The sequence below is a fragment of the Sipha flava genome, unplaced genomic scaffold (assembly GCF_003268045.1).
Source record: "Sipha flava isolate LNK unplaced genomic scaffold, YSA_version1 226_pilon_pilon, whole genome shotgun sequence".
NCBI classification, from domain to species: domain Eukaryota; kingdom Metazoa; phylum Arthropoda; class Insecta; order Hemiptera; family Aphididae; genus Sipha; species Sipha flava.
In genome coordinates, this window is record NW_020272861.1 from 277,385 (window position 1) to 296,765 (window position 19,381).

At 33.8% G+C, this 19,381-nt stretch overlaps 1 protein-coding gene across 1 annotated transcript; it reads left to right on the plus strand.

Annotated features, from left to right (window-relative positions):
• The first annotated feature begins 372 nt into the window (after positions 1 to 372).
• On the plus strand, positions 373 to 16,021 carry LOC112683457 (cytochrome P450 4C1-like). The gene is made up of 14 exons (XM_025554509.1): positions 373 to 453; positions 10,010 to 10,085; positions 11,360 to 11,558; positions 12,220 to 12,329; positions 12,462 to 12,552; positions 12,749 to 12,937; positions 13,363 to 13,429; positions 13,519 to 13,642; positions 13,706 to 13,790; positions 13,880 to 13,989; positions 14,339 to 14,407; positions 14,492 to 14,660; positions 15,513 to 15,692; positions 15,837 to 16,021. Exons 2-14 carry the CDS (start codon positions 10,014 to 10,016, stop codon positions 16,019 to 16,021), a joined length of 1,650 nt encoding a protein of 549 aa, XP_025410294.1. The 5' UTR covers positions 373 to 453; positions 10,010 to 10,013.
• Positions 16,022 to 19,381: the final 3,360 nt, after the last annotated feature.

Consider the following 19,381-nt stretch of genomic DNA (forward strand, 5'->3'; position numbering starts at 1 on the left):
ACCCGATCCGACATCCGGCAACACGATGCCGTTCACGTAATTATGCAAATCGTCCGGCATTTTTACTATCCCAAAACGTGTTTCCCGCGCAGCTGAACGATCACTAACGGTTTTACAACGGTCAAGGAGACCCGTGCGGTGAACGCGTTCCGATTTTCCGTGTCGTTCGTTTTCAGTTTTAAAAGGCGCACGTGCGCCCGTAACAGTGTGACATGACGACGCGTCGCGGTCAACAATAAAACGCATTAAACATCGTCGTCGTGAAAGTGTACACGGACACGGTCGTATCATCCGCGATCGATAAACACCGCAGTGGAGTACTATCGCGCCCAACGGTTTGTGGTAGGATGAACTCATACAGGAGTATGTGATTTCTTATACCGGCATGTTGTTACCTATCTTGACATGGCGTTAACTCCTGTTTGAGAAATGGTGTTGACAGTTAACTTCTAGGTACACGAGATACTGTTAGCCTTTTTACTCGAGATTCACTAGATCGATTATTACGTTGATTGTATCGAAAATAAGCCATCATTAACCATGTGTACACAATACTTGTTCAATATACATAATCGTATTCCGATTCCGTTGATAAAGTATGAAATTACTGTCTTTTTTTTTCCGTTGACATTATTCAGATTAATTAGATCGAATACCGTTGGATATGTATTTACGTAAAAACAGCAAATAATAATAATAATAGATAATGAATAAGTTGTACTTTCTTTTACATATTTATTAAATAGTACACAAAATATAAGTACTCTTCATTAGACAGTAAATGATATTGGCAACTTTTTTTTAAGACATATAGTGATTTATTAGTCGGGCAAAAAGGTTAAATGTATGAGATAGCATCAACAAATTCGATTAGATAAAATGGTTATTCGTAAAAGAGTTTAAATTTTGCCTCTGGCAGAGACGTATACAGAAATTTGGCACTCGGATGTTCTATGAAAATGTATACCACGCTAGATAGTACGTTTTTTTACTCAAGTAAAACAGTTCAACTACCAAAGATAAAGCAGTATCGTACACACACGATCGTCATAGTACAATGGGAATTTAATATTGATTTTGAAAAAAATAATGTTCCCCGGGTCAATAACCTTTAGCCTCTCTTTTCTTATGAAATATGTCACTGATTAGTGGTTATGGGAAATTAATCCGAGTAATCGTAATAATAATTCGAAACGTAACCAAAACAAATCAATAAAATAAGTACATAACGTGACACCGAACATGTAAATGAATAAAATGCAACGAATAATGTAAAAAATAATAAAATGAAAATATATTAATACACTACTAATTAATATTAATTAATATTAATATACTATATTAATACACCCGAGAAAAACGGCATTTGGTTATCACAGCGTTCGGAACACAGCGGCTCGAGCTTTCCGGGTATATATTTGTACCAGGGTAACATGAGTATTTGTCGTGAGAGCTCGCAATAGTAATATTATATTCCACATATATATATTTATATAAATATATATTTATATATATTTTTATACATATATACATTTATATATTATATACACACACATACCAATATATATCTATATATAACATGTAATACGTATTTCTACTTTATACTATATATAAAATACGTATGTACTTCTACGCGCAGAGTGATTCATTTAACACTAGCTCGTATCATTTGAACTTGCTTGTATTAATACACTACAGGTGTCCGACGTTAAACGAATCACACTTACATAATATCTGCATTAAATAATGTCTCGAAAACACTGACAAATTATGTTAATTTAGAATAATTAGTGTTTTAAATGGACTAGTAAGTCCCGGTGTATATTTAATACTATAATGTACACACGGAGTCCTTGATACACTTTACTTTTGATTAGCGTTAAAAAAAAAATTGCCGGAATATGATGGTTATATACCGAGTTTCATGTTACATAAGCTATAATTTATGATATCATGATTTAGTTATCTAAGATCTTATACCAAATAATCTAAGATATCGTATGTGTATTGAATACCGTACAATGATATACAGACCGTTTTGCAATAGTTCCCGGCCACCTCCCGAAACGTTGTAAATAGGGCCTTACGATTTGAATCTAAGAGTAAGGGGTCAGTATTTTAACGTGTTAAATGTTGCTCTGGTTAAATGTAATTTATTCTAAAATATTCGGTAAAAAAATAAATGATGCTTCATTAAAGAAAAAACAAAACAAAATGTTCTAAATATTTATGTGACAACTTCTTATGATAATATAACAGCTGCAATTGAATAATAAAGTACGAGTACAAACTATAAATAATTGAAACCATCTAAGAAAAACAATACGAGATTCATAGAAAACATATTCGTTGGGACTAACCACAGTATTAAATAAAACATTTAAGTTACGTTTATGTGATTATTTATACATTATAATTTCCTACGAATTTCGTTAAGATGCCCCCCCCCAAGTATTGTAGGCGTTTCCTGAGATATATGTCTGCATACGCCTATAATCGGAACGCTTCGAATCCTCGACAGACTGTTTTTTATGTATTACCGTGTAAACATTTATAGACGAAACGCGATGATAAATCACTGATTCTGAACAATTATACTTGCTGGTGGATCTTTTGAAAAATTACGATGGTTAGTAGAATAAACGTGATGCTAGTAGAATATTGAATGACAATAGCGACAATTAAGAGCCTAAATATTGAGGATGCTGAAGTATTTGAAAATAAAATAAAATGGTATTTAACTATAATTACTGTAGATTATATGGATCTGGAAAAAAAACAGGAGTGCTACATTTGAAGTCGGGGGTGCTAAAACCCTATTGCGCCCCATTAGTTGCGCTTATGTTCAGTTGGATGATATAGTGGCCAAAGGCTGTTACCTCAATTTCGGATTAGACCGGAAAAGAATTCATCGGATTGGCTCGATCGAACGATCAAAAAAGTATTATGCTCGGTAAAGAAATGAAAATGACGATTGCTTGCACCCGGTGCACACGAATCGTTTAGTCTAGCGATTTTTTTTTTCACTCGAACTGCTTCCAAGTGTTTTGGAGGCAATTCTAATACCCTCCGAGTATTGCGTACAAAATCGAATTGCCTTCCATGTAGCGTGCCCGTTGTCGATGTATAGAATCGATACAGCCAATTTTTCGATCCTAACCGGTGCGGTGTAGGTCATTACGTATAATACGCTGTACGCGCGTTTCGAATAATCCTCGATCAAAATCATCTAAGCCTCTCGGGTTAATTTTTCACTCGAGTTGATGTACAGTTAAACTATATTAAATTTGGGTTTTGAGTTTACAGGAAGTTCAGTGCATTCGGGCGAGCAGAATCGTGTTAATATTCGGGTTAATTCGGATGGTCTGTGTGTAGAGCAAACGCGTTTACGTTCGAATATTATAACGCGTGTATTATCGACGGTGATGTTGGCGTTCAGCGACAAACGGTGTAATTAAATTTGGAATAAGTAACATGACACTATAGTGTCTCGCGACGAAAGAAATAACATTTACCAACGAAGTTTGTCGTTTCTTGTTTTTGCAAAAATCTAATGTTTATTATATTAATATCGGTAATCATACGTCTCTCGTCGGAAAATTGTTTTCGCCAAGCGAAAATATCCGTTTTCAATGCCATTTCTTATGTATTTGAAAAACCTTTTAACATGGATACGGCCCGTCGTCTGATTCACCAAACGAATACACTTACACGTAGCGTAATGTTATTTTTCCTAGTCCGATAAATTTAGTGTTCGGATCGCATGGGTTAGAAAACTTAGGATTTCCAGAGGATTTACGAGTTTGGGTTGATTTGAATGCAAAATAAGACTCACAAATGTTGCCAAAATAAATCTAAAAGTGAACGTGAATAATATCGTAGTAATAACACGATATTACGAACCGTTACGCAACTTAAGTGTGCGCCTTTTTCCTAATCGATCCAGGGAAGCTATGAAATACATTTCGAGTGCTTTAAAACTGTCTTCAGCAATACAAATTACGCAGATACATCTTCGGGTTAAACCGTATACCGACTCAAAAAACATAAAACCTATGCAATCCTGTTCTAGAAATTATGATTTATCATGTGAAATATTTTATCTAGATTCCACCTAGGTGCTTATATATTAGCATTATACCGAACGAAAATGTATCGTACTATATCACGTACAAAATTTGTCGACGGACCATTGCATTAATCCACCATTTTTTTTTTTTCATTCTATACCAGAGGTGATTTTGATTTCGATCACTTTTGAGACTGCAACAATATTGTTTATTAAACGTTTTAGTTAGTACTGCGTTAGCAACAATAATTATTTTTATGAATTCCTGTATTATTGGTAACAGAGATTACAATAATAACATTGGCCGACGTATGATGCCGGTGGTGGTTAGGATATAAAAAATGGTCTTTTAGAGAAATGCGGTACTTCCTGGATTATTACCTAGATTATTTCCAAAATTGTATTGCGTAAGAAAATATTGTAATTCATAATAAACATTAATAGCGAATCACGCTATCGAATGCCATGTTAATTATTGACATTTCGCGTCTGAAACCCAGACACTGCGTACATATAATTTAAATAACTTTGTGTGAACTAATCGCTAGGTAAATAAAAAACCTTATTTTCATAAGCACACTTGTAAAAACAAAAGTAATACAAACGGTTGTAATGTGTGTTTACGTAACTGTTTGGTTTTTTCTGACTTTGAAATTAGACGATAGCAACGCAGGTGTATGATTAGCTAGTTAATCGAAGAAAAAAGTAACGAAGGCCATTTTTCAATAATCATATTTTACGATCAAAACGTTTGAACATTATACTTTCTTTTGTTTACGATGAATGTTTAAGGAAAATGTTCAAGCGTTCGCTACCCAAACAGGAACCCTTAATATACTATAATAGTCTACCGACCAAGGTCGTCGTTTTCCGTAGAGTGGAAAATAGCTAGTTATCTAATTTATAAGCCGTCTGCTTCAAATTGAATCCGACGGAAATTTAATACTAGAAACAGTGCTATAGTTGCGATTAAATATAAATTCGTTTAAATTTTAAATGTCTGATTATACATGATTTAAATTTTCATTCATTCGGCCGGCCGCCAACGCAATCGTGTTGATTGGATTACAGTTTTGAATACATAATAATATACACGTTTATTGGCTGTTCATTCAAATCGTGATATTTAAAATTGGCCATTATTAATGACGGTGGTATCATTATCTGTTCAAATAGTACACGATCGTAATTTTTACAGTACATTATTTGAATGTTGTGCTTGGCCGTGTGCACATTCAAATATAACCCCAAACACATGGCTCGGATGATAGCGTCAAATACTATTGCGTCGGTACAACACTCAAAAACATAGCGGTCTTAAATTGTAGTCAAGTGTTATGAATTATGCGCCCGTCGTATAGGGTATTTTCATCGATCATACGGCTCGTATAACTATTTCGAAAAAATAACTGTCATTGCACCTGAAAAAATATTGTTCTACAAACACGTCTCGGGCCGACGATTGCAAGTACAATTTTCCTCTCATCAAGTCAGCGACTTAGGCAAATTATACGAATAATCGTTAATACAATAATAATAGCGAATAATCGTTCGGAAAAATAATCGTCGTCGACTGCATAACGGTTTTCTTTAAAAATTTCAACGCGGAATTTATGTGTTATATTTTTAAACCGGTCATTTATTCATCACTGCGTGATGATCCTTCCGTTGCAAAACATCCGTGTTTTGTTCAATGTCCGATAACATATAATGAAGTTACATTTACTGAAGTACAACTATAGTCTTTGTAGACGCTGTTTCATAGGTTTGATCTCGAAATTAAATTAATGCCATTTTCGAAACATACACGAAACCGTATTCAAATGCTGTGCAACTTTTTTGTATAAACCGAAGTCGGCGTTGACCGGTGTACACGGAATAATATGTGAATAAGATACTACGATTTTTAATACGAACAGAATTAATACGGGACGCCCGAATTTTCGGTCGGATAGTCGACCAGACTTGTTTTAGTGAAATTTATGTGGCTTGGAGTTAAAAAGTGCATGAAAAATGACAACACGACACTGAATTGACAAAAATGATGCGTTTTTACCGACGAGTACCTACATCATGGTAATTAGTAAATAATATAGTTGAAATATCATTAAGATCTGTATAATAAAATCCATCAGTAAGATATAAGCTGTTTTATTTTAAGACTCGTGCGTTGGGAGTTTTATATACGTAGTGCGTACAACAATAACAATACAGCCAAAGCGGCTAAAGATGGAGATAGTTATATAAGTTATATATAGTTTATATATATAGTTATAGTAGCTCGGTATACGCTGGGGAACAGCGGAGGGAATTCGACCAAAGATAACGGGGAGGAGATTCTTAGGATTCAAAGGGCATTTAGGACAACACGTTATCCGGTTTGTACCATGGTTTGAAATATTTGAATAATTTCAATTATTTATAGATTTCATTCTACAATCTGACCACTACTCAAATATGATCATTGCAAAAATATGTATTTGCAGATAGTATGAATAAATTTAAAAAATAAAAATGTGTCTAATTGACTTTAAATATATATTTCTAATAGTACGGTTACTAAAATCGAAGCCACGAATTCTATGCGTTTTTTCTTCATAGAACGAATCTCTGTTGAGCAAGGCAATACGTTTTTCGATATCTGTGTTGGTTGAGTGTATTAAATCATGTGTTTCTGAGACGTATTTAACGTGATTGTAGCCGATACTGAATTCAAGCCGATTTACGGAACGTCCTGACTCCGTAGACCTCTCCTTAGGTAACATCTTACTATAGACTATAGGCGAAAAATCAATTAAGAAAAATCAACTAAGACTATAGGCGCTCCGACGTAACCGACATAATTATAATACAAAAGCGCGATGTCGTGTTGGATTTAATAAACAAGGTATCTGTCTCGCTGTCTCTTATTATTATAATTATAGTTACAACAATAATTATTTTAAGACGTGATGGCCTAACATTCAAATTCACAGCGGTTATTAATTAAATTCTTCCACTCGGGTGTTGTGCGATTCGTCGTACGGAATGTAAATATTGTTTCTTACAACAAAATTAATTTAAGTTTTATTATTTTTATTATTAATAAAAAAATAATAAAAAATTAATAAAAATACAATTAACGTTCTAACCACGGGCGTATTTTTAGCCGAAACAACCAGATACTTATCTAAAACACTTGTAGTTGATTTTATTAAGTTTATACCAGTGTAATATAATTCAAGTACACGCGCAGATAAAATATTATTTTGTCGTAGCAAATGGTATATACACAGGTATTTATGAATAAACACATAATTTACGGTTTTCATTCCCGTTGTTGTCAATTACGTTTTAGTTAAATTAAATACATTCTAAATGAACCACACGTGCGTTTCGAAAACCAACTCTGAATAACTAAACACACCATGGTAAATTTTAGTAGGATAACTCACTTTGATACGTCATAATACGAGTACTGGACTAAAATAATTTTAATAATCATTATGAATTAATCATATTGTGATTAATTCAGAATGTGAATTCATAGAATATTTCAAAAAATACTTGCAAAAGTATTATTTGGTTCATTTTTAATGGCCCTATAATATTATATTTTATAAGATTTTAACTTAACCATATGTTTGATGGTTTAATTTAAATATGAAATAATTTTTTTCAGCTGGATATTATATGATATACTTAATACATAATTAAGTAACTGTTACAAAGAAAAAATAATTATAAAATATAGTTAAAAATATACCAACTGAAAAATAACATTAAAAATGTACCTTTTATCAAACAAATGCTAAATTATTAAAACCATATTATAAATGCATTTAACCATTTGAATATCGTATAACGAATTCGAATTTTTTTTTTCGTTTCTAGTTATAATTGAGATTTAAGATGTTTCGTATAATAATAATTGATAAGTTTACGACAGCAACCGAATAATAGTAATATTAAAGTTTTATGATTCAATTCGATTAGCTGTTAACGCCGTGACCAATATATTCAAATTGTTCAAGTAGAGAAAAATAAGTCAAATAAACGACATTAAGTTATAAGCGAGCAATAACGATAATAATAATGGTTATTTATTGTTTTTTTTAAATTTGGAGAGTAGAAGAGAAAAATATTTGTTGCGATCGAGAACCAGGGTCGCATAAAAATAAAAGCTTCTACTTTTTTTATAAAATTCAACTATATTCGAGATATCATAATACCATTTTTTCCGTCGCCACTGTACAGTGTACATACATTAGTACATTTACTTATTTATTACAAACGTGATCAGATGGGGAATGCCAATCATAAGCGTGTGCAGACATAACTGGCAGGGTAGTCAAACATAACACATTATCATTTAATATTAACAAAAAAATTGCATTCGTAACTTCATTTAACTTAAAAACTATATTTCTCCAGTATTCTTACATTTTTTTAACGTTAACTAATGTTTCGAAGTGGTTGAAAATAATATGTTTATTTATTATTGTGATCATATTGAATATTTTGGTGAGGGTGGGAAGTTTCACAGAATAGTCAAGTACCTACCCTGACTACCCCGTGTGCACGCTTATGATGCCAATTGTGGTAAAAATGTATTTGTTTTAACTTGACTGATTATATTATTGAAATCAACCGAGGAACAAGTCGAGTTATTACAGAATAGGTATTCTAAACAACGGGATCAACTAACAGAATACGAGAAATACAGAATAAATAAAAATACAGAATACCATTTCCCGCTTGCCCACACTTCTGGTCACTTCTTTCTTACAGCCATTCGTGACACTTTGAACGACTCAAACATTCATCATCAAGTTATATTTTGTAATGTATAAATGGCCAGGAACTCTAGAAATGCTATACACAATTGTCTACTTAAGAAACAGTTATTTTCCAAATCTATTCCACAATGAGCTAAAATCTGAACATTATTTATTATCAAAACAATTTTTATTTTCGGAAAGTCTTTATTTATGATATTTCTGGAAAACAACAGACATTAAAGGTATACTTCAAACATAAAATTGATTACAGTTCAGTTACTGAAACGACGAATAAAATTGTAGCTTTTTAAACAACAGAATTTGCATTTTATTATGCAAGTATAAATTGGAAATAATGGATCACTCATAGGAATATTGGAAGCAATTTTCTGAAAAAAAAAATCGTTAAATGATTTAAACGATACACTAAAAACGGAACTCTTTTAAATACAATATATCCTCGAATTTTCCAAAATAGTTTTTAAATAATTGTGAAAAACTAAAGAATAATAAAAAAATTACATAATTTATATGTGTAATCACCATATTAACTGTATTTAGAGTATACCGATTTTTGACAAAACCGAATTTTTATTTTTATCGTAACTCAACAACAACAAATACGTAATATAATAATTTCTTTATTTACGGAAATAAATTACAACTACCAATTTGATATTTTATAATATGATAGTTTACTATTTTTGATAATTACGTAAATTATAGGTTATGCGCAAAATAGGAATAAATTACTGAGCAAAATATACCGATTAGGAAAAGTTAAATCATAGATTAATTGTATGACGAATTATTATAATATTTAGATCGAAACAACGGTTTGCATTAATATAAAATAGGAACCGGGTGTTGTCAGTCTTATACTATTGTCCTATCATGACGATTGACGAATTGATTTTTTTTTTCTATTTTAACAAACACCCATACGAGTTAATTGTATTTTATTTTTTGCAATCAATTAAATTAAAATTAGCATTTATTTTTTTACTGCGTTTTGTCCAACACGTGGTGCGTATAGTAATTATTGTATACTAATCGACGCGACGGAAACAATTATAATAGATTAACCGTCAAATTCTGTGTTCACGGTGACTCGAGTAAAAAACGTCTTTCGTCGCAGTTGCGTTGTATAAAAATTATCAATCACGGATTGTTGTTTCAGTTTCATGCTTTTCGATCGTGCTGCGGTACTCGTTGCTGTTACTGCTGACATCAAAATGTTCGGACAAACCAGTATCGTAAGTAATCAAACGAGTCTAGATCTACACTTATGGTTGGGTTGGGTATGGTACAGTAAACTGTAGCTTAAACACGGGAAACAGTCGGTTCTCGATGAGTTTCATTGTCATTTAAGTCACTTCGACCAGAGTTTTATGTTTGAGATTCTGATCGAGTATATCGATTTTTCGATGACACTTGTGTTCCGTGATCAGAGTGTCGGTTAGATAGTAAATCTGTACCAAAAGTGTTACGGGAAATCTCTCAAGGTCGTATATCGGGATCAATATATACAAGCACCTACTTTGGAAAAGTCGTTTTTCGGATGTTCATCATAGTGTTATAGATAAGTCGATTTTCACTATCTACCGGAACCATTTTCTCAAACGCGTTCATATGTCTAAAAAATAATACGAACAAAACACGTGGAAAAAGTGTTCACTTTTATCACAGTCATTTGCACCGTGTATGGTTGGATAATTAAAAATGTATACAAACGCGTCAGGTACATGTTCATAAAATTGTATCGGTTTTAAATTATTGTACACACATCTATGCTTGTATGATTTTTTCTCAACTCGTAGAATTCTGTCGACAAAAATTCGTCATATTTTCGGTCTTTTCGGTTACACGTTGCAAAAGGTTATTTTATAGAACACTGCGTACACATTATATGTACGTACGAAGGGATTACAGTCGATTGAAGTATTATCAGAACGATTACAATACGGTTAATCCTGCGCAGTTGATTCGCGACGTTCGTGTTTAATCTCCGTTGTCGATGTTATTATCGGTTAATAGTGTAACATAATCCCTGATCGAGTGTACTCGTTTTAACGGAATCAAATCCTAGATTTACGTCCTGATCACAGATTCGATGATAACAACGCGTGAGAGCCGTTCGAATGTTATCGCGGGCGACACTCGGTTCTTTCACCTTCTCGATTGTATCGCGAACTTTTCACGGCGGTCAATTTACATGATAATGAATTAAAATAAATGTAACAGTGAATGAATATAATATACGACAAATTACGTGCAGTAACTTTGAACGACGTGATTTCGTCGTATTGTTTGTTTTTTATCGAAAAATAAGCAAAAAAAAAAAAAAAAATAAATAGTACCGACGAAAGTTGCTTTCATACGTGCTTATTAAAACAAGAATTTTACAACATTTACGACTTAATAAATGTGTGTTTTTGATTATGATTAACGATGATTGATAATGATTTTATGATTACCACGTGTAGGTACTTGTATTTATTTAAACAGTTTTTTTTCCTCTTTCCTTAAGATTCGCAACTTGCCGGCGTACGCCTTGCCGGTGACGAAAAGCGAACTGTACGTTTACGCGTCCGTCGCATTATTTGTCGTCATCTGGTGCCGCATGCGATGGCAGTTCAGACACTTTTACCGGCTCGCTGACAAGATCAAGGGTCCGCCATCGTATCCGCTGAACGGGTCACTTTACGATTTGAGCACGACCCCCGAACGTACGTATATACAAATTGAACACGTCGAAGTATCAGTGATTACAGTCGAATCACGTTAATGATGAACTTGACGGTTCTTCGAGGACATAATTCGTCGAAAAAAAATTTTTTTTTAAGAGACGTACCATTTTTATCACTTAAAAACACATTTTCACCGTATGAAACGTATGAAAATGATAATATGTGATATGTATGATTATAATAATAATTTTAATACTGCAAGGTTATAGTTTAATAAATAATGTCGGAATAGTTCAAAAAGTACTGTTTTTTTCATATATATATATATAAACTAAGATAAATATGGATCTCCCACGAGTGTTTTTAGCGAAACTCAGCAATATTTTTGCTTTGAAATTAAGTATAAAAATAATAAATAAAATATACTCAATAGTATAGCTCATGACGAATAGTACGTTGAAAGCAGCTTGTTTCTGAAACTTTATTTTACCATGCTTTTGAAAGAATGGAAGTACTAATCTTATTATATTAATAATTATAAAACAATTTGTTAGATAGAAAAGTGTTTTTGAATTATTATGGTTCCACATATAAAAACTACTAATACAAATCAGAGAGTTTCGTTGAATACAATTTCGACTGTATAATAATATATATATTATATTGTATTGTTATCATACGAGTGTTTTCATGTGTTTAGAGATGATGTACAATTTCAAAAAGTCGGCTGAAAATTACGACTACGAGCCCGTAAAATTGTGGATTGGTCCATTTCTTTTCGTCGGTGTTTATAAGCCAGAGGACGTGCAAGTAAATTATTATATTTTATTTACTCTCTAACCCCCTCTCCTATCTTTATACATAACTTGTTTTTACGAGCGAACAACAGCAATAAGTAAAAACATTTTAATTTTTAAATTTTATTTTATTTGTTTAATACAGATCGTTTTGAACAGTTCCAAAGCACTGGAAAAGGGCATTATATACCACATCATAAGACATGCAGTCGGCGAGGGCATATTTACCGCTCCTAGTTAGTTCTTGAATATTTTCCCGTTAAAACAAAACAAAACGTAACGTTCGTAAAACATGTTATAATACGTTATTTTCCTTCACATCACGTTATTATACCTACGTTTTATCGTGACATTTGAATTTCCCCACGAACGTCAACGTCTAATGAAAAATCATGTAACTCAACTAACCGTGTGCCCCGCGCTATTTTCCAGTAGAAAAATGGAGGAAACACCGACGCATCATTGCCACGATTTTCAGCTCCAAATTCTTGGACCAACTGTATCCGATATTCAACGAAAACAACAGAAAGTTAGTAGACGACCTCGCGAATCATGTCGGTGAAACTCAACCGTTTGACATCTGGGATTCTATAATATCGTGTAACCTGAACAACGTGAGCCGTAAGTTTAAATGTGTTCTACAAGTGGCGTTTCTGATACATCGCGTCGAAAGAGGAGGTTAAACTAAATTTATGCGATCACAACAATATGTAATTTTTTCCAAGGGTCAACTGAACGTGTAAACGTATTAAGTTCCATAGTTGGTGTTCGGCTTTCTTTAATTGTTTTTTTAGTAACATGTACAACATTTAGAAAAAAAACTATTTATCGATTATTAATTTATTAAATCAAAAATGAAATTATGTCGATGTATTTTAGTGTGATTGAAAATCACAATTATCTATGTGACGTGTAGACGGTTCGAAAGTAATAAATTGCCAATCGTTATATAAGCCTATCGGATACATTGCACGACGGCGTAGACGTATAAATCGATCGCAATCAACATTAGCCGATCGTGACCTAAAGTAACATGTTGATTTCAGAAGCTGCGATGGGCTACAACCTGAACGACAGACGTACGTTGTCCGAGTTCGTGCTCGCCATGAAGAAGTAAATTTAACGAAATCAATGTTATATATTTGTACAATAAAACTGTACCGACGTGTTAGTGTAATATTTAACTGCGAACACGCGTTTAGAGTTTCAGAATTGAGCAAGTACATCATGAAGCCGTGGCTGTATATCGATCAGATATTTTCCATTTACACGTACTTCAACGGTTTGAAGGTTTACATGAACCAGTTGGACAGGGTCTCGCTGCAAGTGAGTTGCGAACGCATGCTCCCGGGTACTTATCGTCTTAACGGTTGCGCGCGTTGTGTGTAGATAATAAGGGACAAAAAGCTCGAGTTCAAGACGTCCGAGTCGCAGCGGTCAGATGACAAGTCTAGCGGAAACGTCGCCGATGACTGTACGCGGATACGTATACAATAGTTATGGGTTACAGTAATAAAAGCTGCGAGACGATGGATGTATGGTCATTGGTTGTTGTGTTTTCAGACAAAACATCTACGAAAGTGTTCTTGGACAAGCTACTCAAGTTGAATAGCGAAGGAGCTGATTTCACGGATGAAGATCTGAAGGACGAGGTCATAACGATGGCAGTTGCGGTAATACGGACATACGATGAAAGCGCCACGATAGTGGCGTTAAGATAGATTATCATGAATGATTTGATTTTTAAACTCTCTCAAAAATCAGTAATGGTCGAACAGCAAAATTGGAATAGTGTTGTTCGCTTTCTCGTTCGACGACAATTTCGCGATTGATAAAATTCGATATCCCGAGTGCTATTGCGTCCTATATTGCTATTTAAAGACGGGAGTTTTTGACCCACAAAAGAAGAGGAGTGGTGGAGTAATAGCCACCGGTTTAGATTGTTCAAATTACTGTTGTCTAACCGTTTATCGTGTTCACACGTTCAAATAGTCGGTCAATGGTATTTATTTTTATTTTTAGGGAAGCGATACCAGTGCCATTAGTGAATGTTTTTGTGTTCTGTTACTCGGTATGCACCAAGACGTCCAGGTATTAACATAGCTCGAAGATTCTCTAGCGGCGATTAACTAGCCGGTTTTTTTTCCGTCCGTTAACCTTTGGCTGTTTTCGCAGGACAAAGTGTATGATGAGATCTACAGCGTACTGGGAGACAGCGATCGCGACGTTACTCCCGACGACATTTATAGGTTTAAATATTTGGAGATGGTTTTAAAAGAAACACTTCGGCTGTTCCCACCAGGAGCGATTTTTTCGAGAATAATTAACGAAAACGTAAAACTCAGTGAGTATGCGCAGGAAAATCCGTTGACAAAAACTTGACGATAATTGTTGTGCATTTTTGAGCGTTACCTACGAGGGAAAAATAACAGATCACATAGTGCGTTGTCCGGTATCGGGTCACTACCCTATCACCATTTCCCCGTAAGACATTTCCGTGCAATATTTCCCCATCAAATACACTACAATACAATACGATATAAACATATATATATTAACATAATAAAAGAATAAAACGTCATAATAATCGACGTCAGGTTAGTACAAATTGGTACAAATGCTAAAGCCATTAACGGTTTTCCATTTAAGACAAATTCAGCATTTAAAATATATTTTTCTTATACTTTAGGGATACACTGTATTTTTTCCTATATACATTGCCCAAAATGAAAAAAGAAGTTCCTTATTTGGACGTCCTTGAAAACTCTATAGGTAATTTATATTTGATAACACCTATAAGAATAAATATATATCTAAGTAAATTTGTCCGTGACTATACAGGGTGAAATTATAAGCTAAATAAACATATTACACAACGTGAAATTAAATTAAATTGTTTTATATTATCGGTATTTGTTGTATCTTATATCCTTCCTTTGACGGAGAAATGTCAAACGTGGAAAATCCCTGGATGGGGAAACGGTGACGGGGAAATGTATTACGGGGATCCATCCATGACTTGTCTATTCGATACGCTTTATTTAAAACGTTGTCGTAGATAAGTAATGATTTTCTTGAGAACCACGTCGTTATTACAACGACGAAAAGTTTACTTCCCGTTAGGTTAGGTTAGTTGGTTAGTTATGTAGTTGGTAAACTGTGTATTTGCTCTTAAAAAAAAAAAAACCTTTTTTAGCGAATTGCGAACTGCCCAAGGGCTCCAACGTGTTCGTGGCGCCGTACGTCACACACCGTTGTCCGAAGCTGTACCCCAATCCGGATTCATTTAATCCGGAAAACTTTAGTCCCGAGAACGAGTCCAGCCGACACAAGTTTAGCTTTTTGGCGTTCAGCGGCGGTCCAAGAGGATGTCTAGGTATGCACGAAACGAGTATTCGTCGTATTTGCGCGCTCTCGCCCGCGGCAAAATCTACACGCCGCTACTCACCGAATGAACGCAAAATCTAAGCGAGCGTCCATGAAAACGTGATCATAATTACACGATAACGTATTCCCGCAGGTGTCAAGTATGCGATGATATCGATGAAACTGATGATGGTGGCGTTATTACGTCGGTACAGCGTGCACACGGACAGCAAATTGTCGGATATAAAGTTGAAAATTGACTTGTTGGCGAAAAAAGCGGACGGCTACCCGATCACGATCCGGCCGAGGAACAGGATACCACGCGATATTGTAGTTTGAGTTGAAACGAAAATAAAACGAATACTGTACAGTTGTGTCTATGAATATACGAAACTAGTTTTCTTCATTGTGTATGCATCTGATTTAAGATAGCGAAAGAATTTTGAAATACGAAAATGCTTTAATTGTAAAAATTGTTATGATATTTACCGACATTGATATTGTAGGGCGAAAACGGAACACAGTATAAGACAAAAAACTAGACCATGATCAATAAATGGTGTTTTTTTTTTTTTTTATATAATAAGGTACTTTAAGCTTTCGCTATCTATACCTAGGAATGTAAAGGAACAGGCAATACATTTTGGCGTGTTCTTATAAAATGTGTAAAAGTCAATTGAAGTTTTATTACATATCGTTTAACCTTTCTCTTATTCTTATTCGCAGAGCTGCGAAATAATTTTTTATTACTATCGAATAATCATATTTTTTTAACTTACGGGAAATCACATTCAACACGACACACATTATTGTTGTTTTAAAAATAATCTTGAAATATAAAAAAAAAAATAAAACCGAAAACAAAAGTAGCAAATTTATACTGCGGGTCATTTAAATGCTAAATGGTTTTATTTTTCGGTTTTTTCTATGTTTCTAATAGTCTTCTCATTTTACTTATCCGTATAACTTTCGAATCAAAAATGGTCATGCACAAAGTCATTGAGAATAATGCAATAAGAATTAAGAATAAATTAAAACATGTTATGTCCATCACTTAATGAAAAAAATAACACTCCAAACGACGTTACACGAACGATTTAATAGATAATTATGGAAATATGTGCGAACACCTAGTCAGGGTTCGAGAGTTGTACGATTAAAATGCCATTTTTTATTTTTTTTTAACTAAATATTTCACTAAAAATAGAACTCAAACAACGTAACACGACCAATAATTTATAAATTTATTTCTACTCCTTTGTGCTATGAAAAATAAATTTTAATGCATTTTATATTCCTGCGAAGATTTTACTGCGGTCCATTTCGCATCGCCGTGACTTTACGTCAACGCGACTTCCCTTCACTGGCGCTCCATCCGTGTACTCCGCGAAGTTCGGCACAAAGATTTCGAATATTTTATCACCCGATCGGTACTTGCTGCACGCGGTTATCACCGACACGTACGGACGGTATCGTTTTATTAAATAATTGAATTTCCATTGCCCGGCACGCGGTGCTGCTGCCGCGGTTACGAGCGCACTCGCTCATCGCTGACTACGTTTTTAATTTTTTTTTTTAACAGACGAGCCCGTTTTTTTAATGCATACCTAATCCCATCGCCGGCAACGGGGTCCCTGAATTATACGACCCGTACTAATAGAATATTCGGATAGCAGCTAGATCTGTTAGAGGATCGTTTTCACCGCCAGTGTTTTTTTTTTCGCCCTCACCACAATCGTCCGAGTTTCGACACGTCTCTCGGCCGGTATACCATTCGATGCCGAGATTTTCGCTCCATCCGGTGATACGAACTCGACGCATTTTCGGGGGACAACGAAAACCTCGAATTCACGAAGAATCCGCGAGATACGTAACCGACAATTATCACGGGGATCCGATATTCAGAACGACACCGTTGTTGGTCATCTGTCGTACGACCGGGTTCTCGGTTGAACGGTTTGTTATGAAAACGGTCTTGCGGCCAGTGCAGTTTATCTTACCGAGCAATACACGCACATGAGATCCTGGTGAACAGGAAATTGTCCAAAGCGAACGCTTTACCACATCATTGTTTGCATTGAACATTTACGAGTAAAAAAATGTCACGAAAAGTCTCATGAAATTGATGTACGATGTCGGCCGATTCCGGCAATACACCTGCGGTGGTCATAATGTTTTACTGGATTTTTAAGAATTCTTGACGTTGCAGTTGTTTGAAAACAACAGAATACGTGATAGAAACACAGATAAGAGTTTTTGTATATTTTGCATGTGCTGTACAGATTAAAATTCAAACGGTGTTGAAATTCGAATCATACCTCATTGATTGTGATTTCTGAACAAAATTTGTGTATAGTATGTAAAATCATTATACAATAATTGAAATCTTGGTTAGGCAATAATGCCGAAATGTTTTGGTCGATTTTGGTCGATTTTTCTGTCATATATTTTTTAGAAGTCATCGACTAAAAATGCGTAACTAATCTTTTAATTCTTTTTTTTTTTTTTGATTTGAAATACAATTTTATTACTGAGTACACACTTTATACTTATGACTGACAAAATAACAAAAAAAATACGTATACCTTTAAGCTGAGCTTATGGTGGTGTACCGAGTACATATAGGATTAAATTATTTTATATACCATAAATAATAAATTTAGATATAAACATAGTATCGAAGTCGGTCCGAGTGAAAATATGATAAACGAACTAAAACGGAAAATTACTTTTTAACTCCGGAGCGTTTCGGTGAAACCCGTCGTCACTGTTCTCTAGAGACGGAAAGAGATTCATAGTAATATACGAGATACCTATTTTAGTCATCAAATGGAATGCCAATTAAATATTATGGTATGGCACAGATAGATGTTTGAAAGACATCTCCGTTTACCTATTTGTTTGTTTTCCAATGCAATTGTTATTGTAATCGTTCTGCTTATTCGAAACGAATAATAAACCTAATATTATGTATATTATTCATGACGTTGTGATAGAATCCGAAACATTTTTTTATTATAGATTAGTGTTCCCCAACGTTTATGTTGCTTGAAACGAATAAATGGGTTGATATTAAATTAGCATTGTTTTTTTTTTTTTTTTTTTATATTATTGTGATAAATTATACTGTTCCTACTTTCGGATAGTTTATGTAGAAAGTTTTGATTTTAGAATGCAAACGATATTTTTTATACATTATTTTCGATTTTCTTTGTAGTTTTGCCGATATGAAGAACAAAAACTGAATGAGAAAATCTTGGAAATAATGTTAAATTTTGTTCTGCAGTAAATGTTCATACGTATTTGTATAAAAATTAATTATTTTGATTTACGAAAATAATTACAATAAAACAATATTTGTAAGTGTGAAATTATTTAATGAAACGGGCGTTACTCAGAATCGTTATTCAAATTCAATTACTATTACCGCGTTGGTTTCAAATTTTTTATTGAAACACATGTAATGCTACGAATGATTTACACTCGGAACCAACGAAACTTTGAGACCGATAAAAGTAATCGTTTAAAATAATAACCTGTTTTAATACGGTCTCAAAGTCTGAAATAATCGTAGTAAGCGTGGGAAATCAATATCGTTATCGTTTTTTATAGACCTATATGATGTAAATGAGCACATTTATAAGTAAATGCAAGAAAACTTGTAATCCGGTCAAATGTTAGAATTAACAATATTTTATG

Coding starts and splice junctions, on each gene's coding strand:
- LOC112683457 (XM_025554509.1), top strand. CDS start 10,014: ATGCTTTTCGATCGTGCTGCGGTACTCGTTGCTGTTACTGCTGACATC. Junction 13,990..14,338: donor TCATAACGATGGCAGTTGCG/GTAATACGGACA, acceptor TTTTATTTTTAG/GGAAGCGATACCAGTGCCAT. Junction 15,693..15,836: donor CGGTCCAAGAGGATGTCTAG/GTATGCACGAAA, acceptor GTATTCCCGCAG/GTGTCAAGTATGCGATGATA.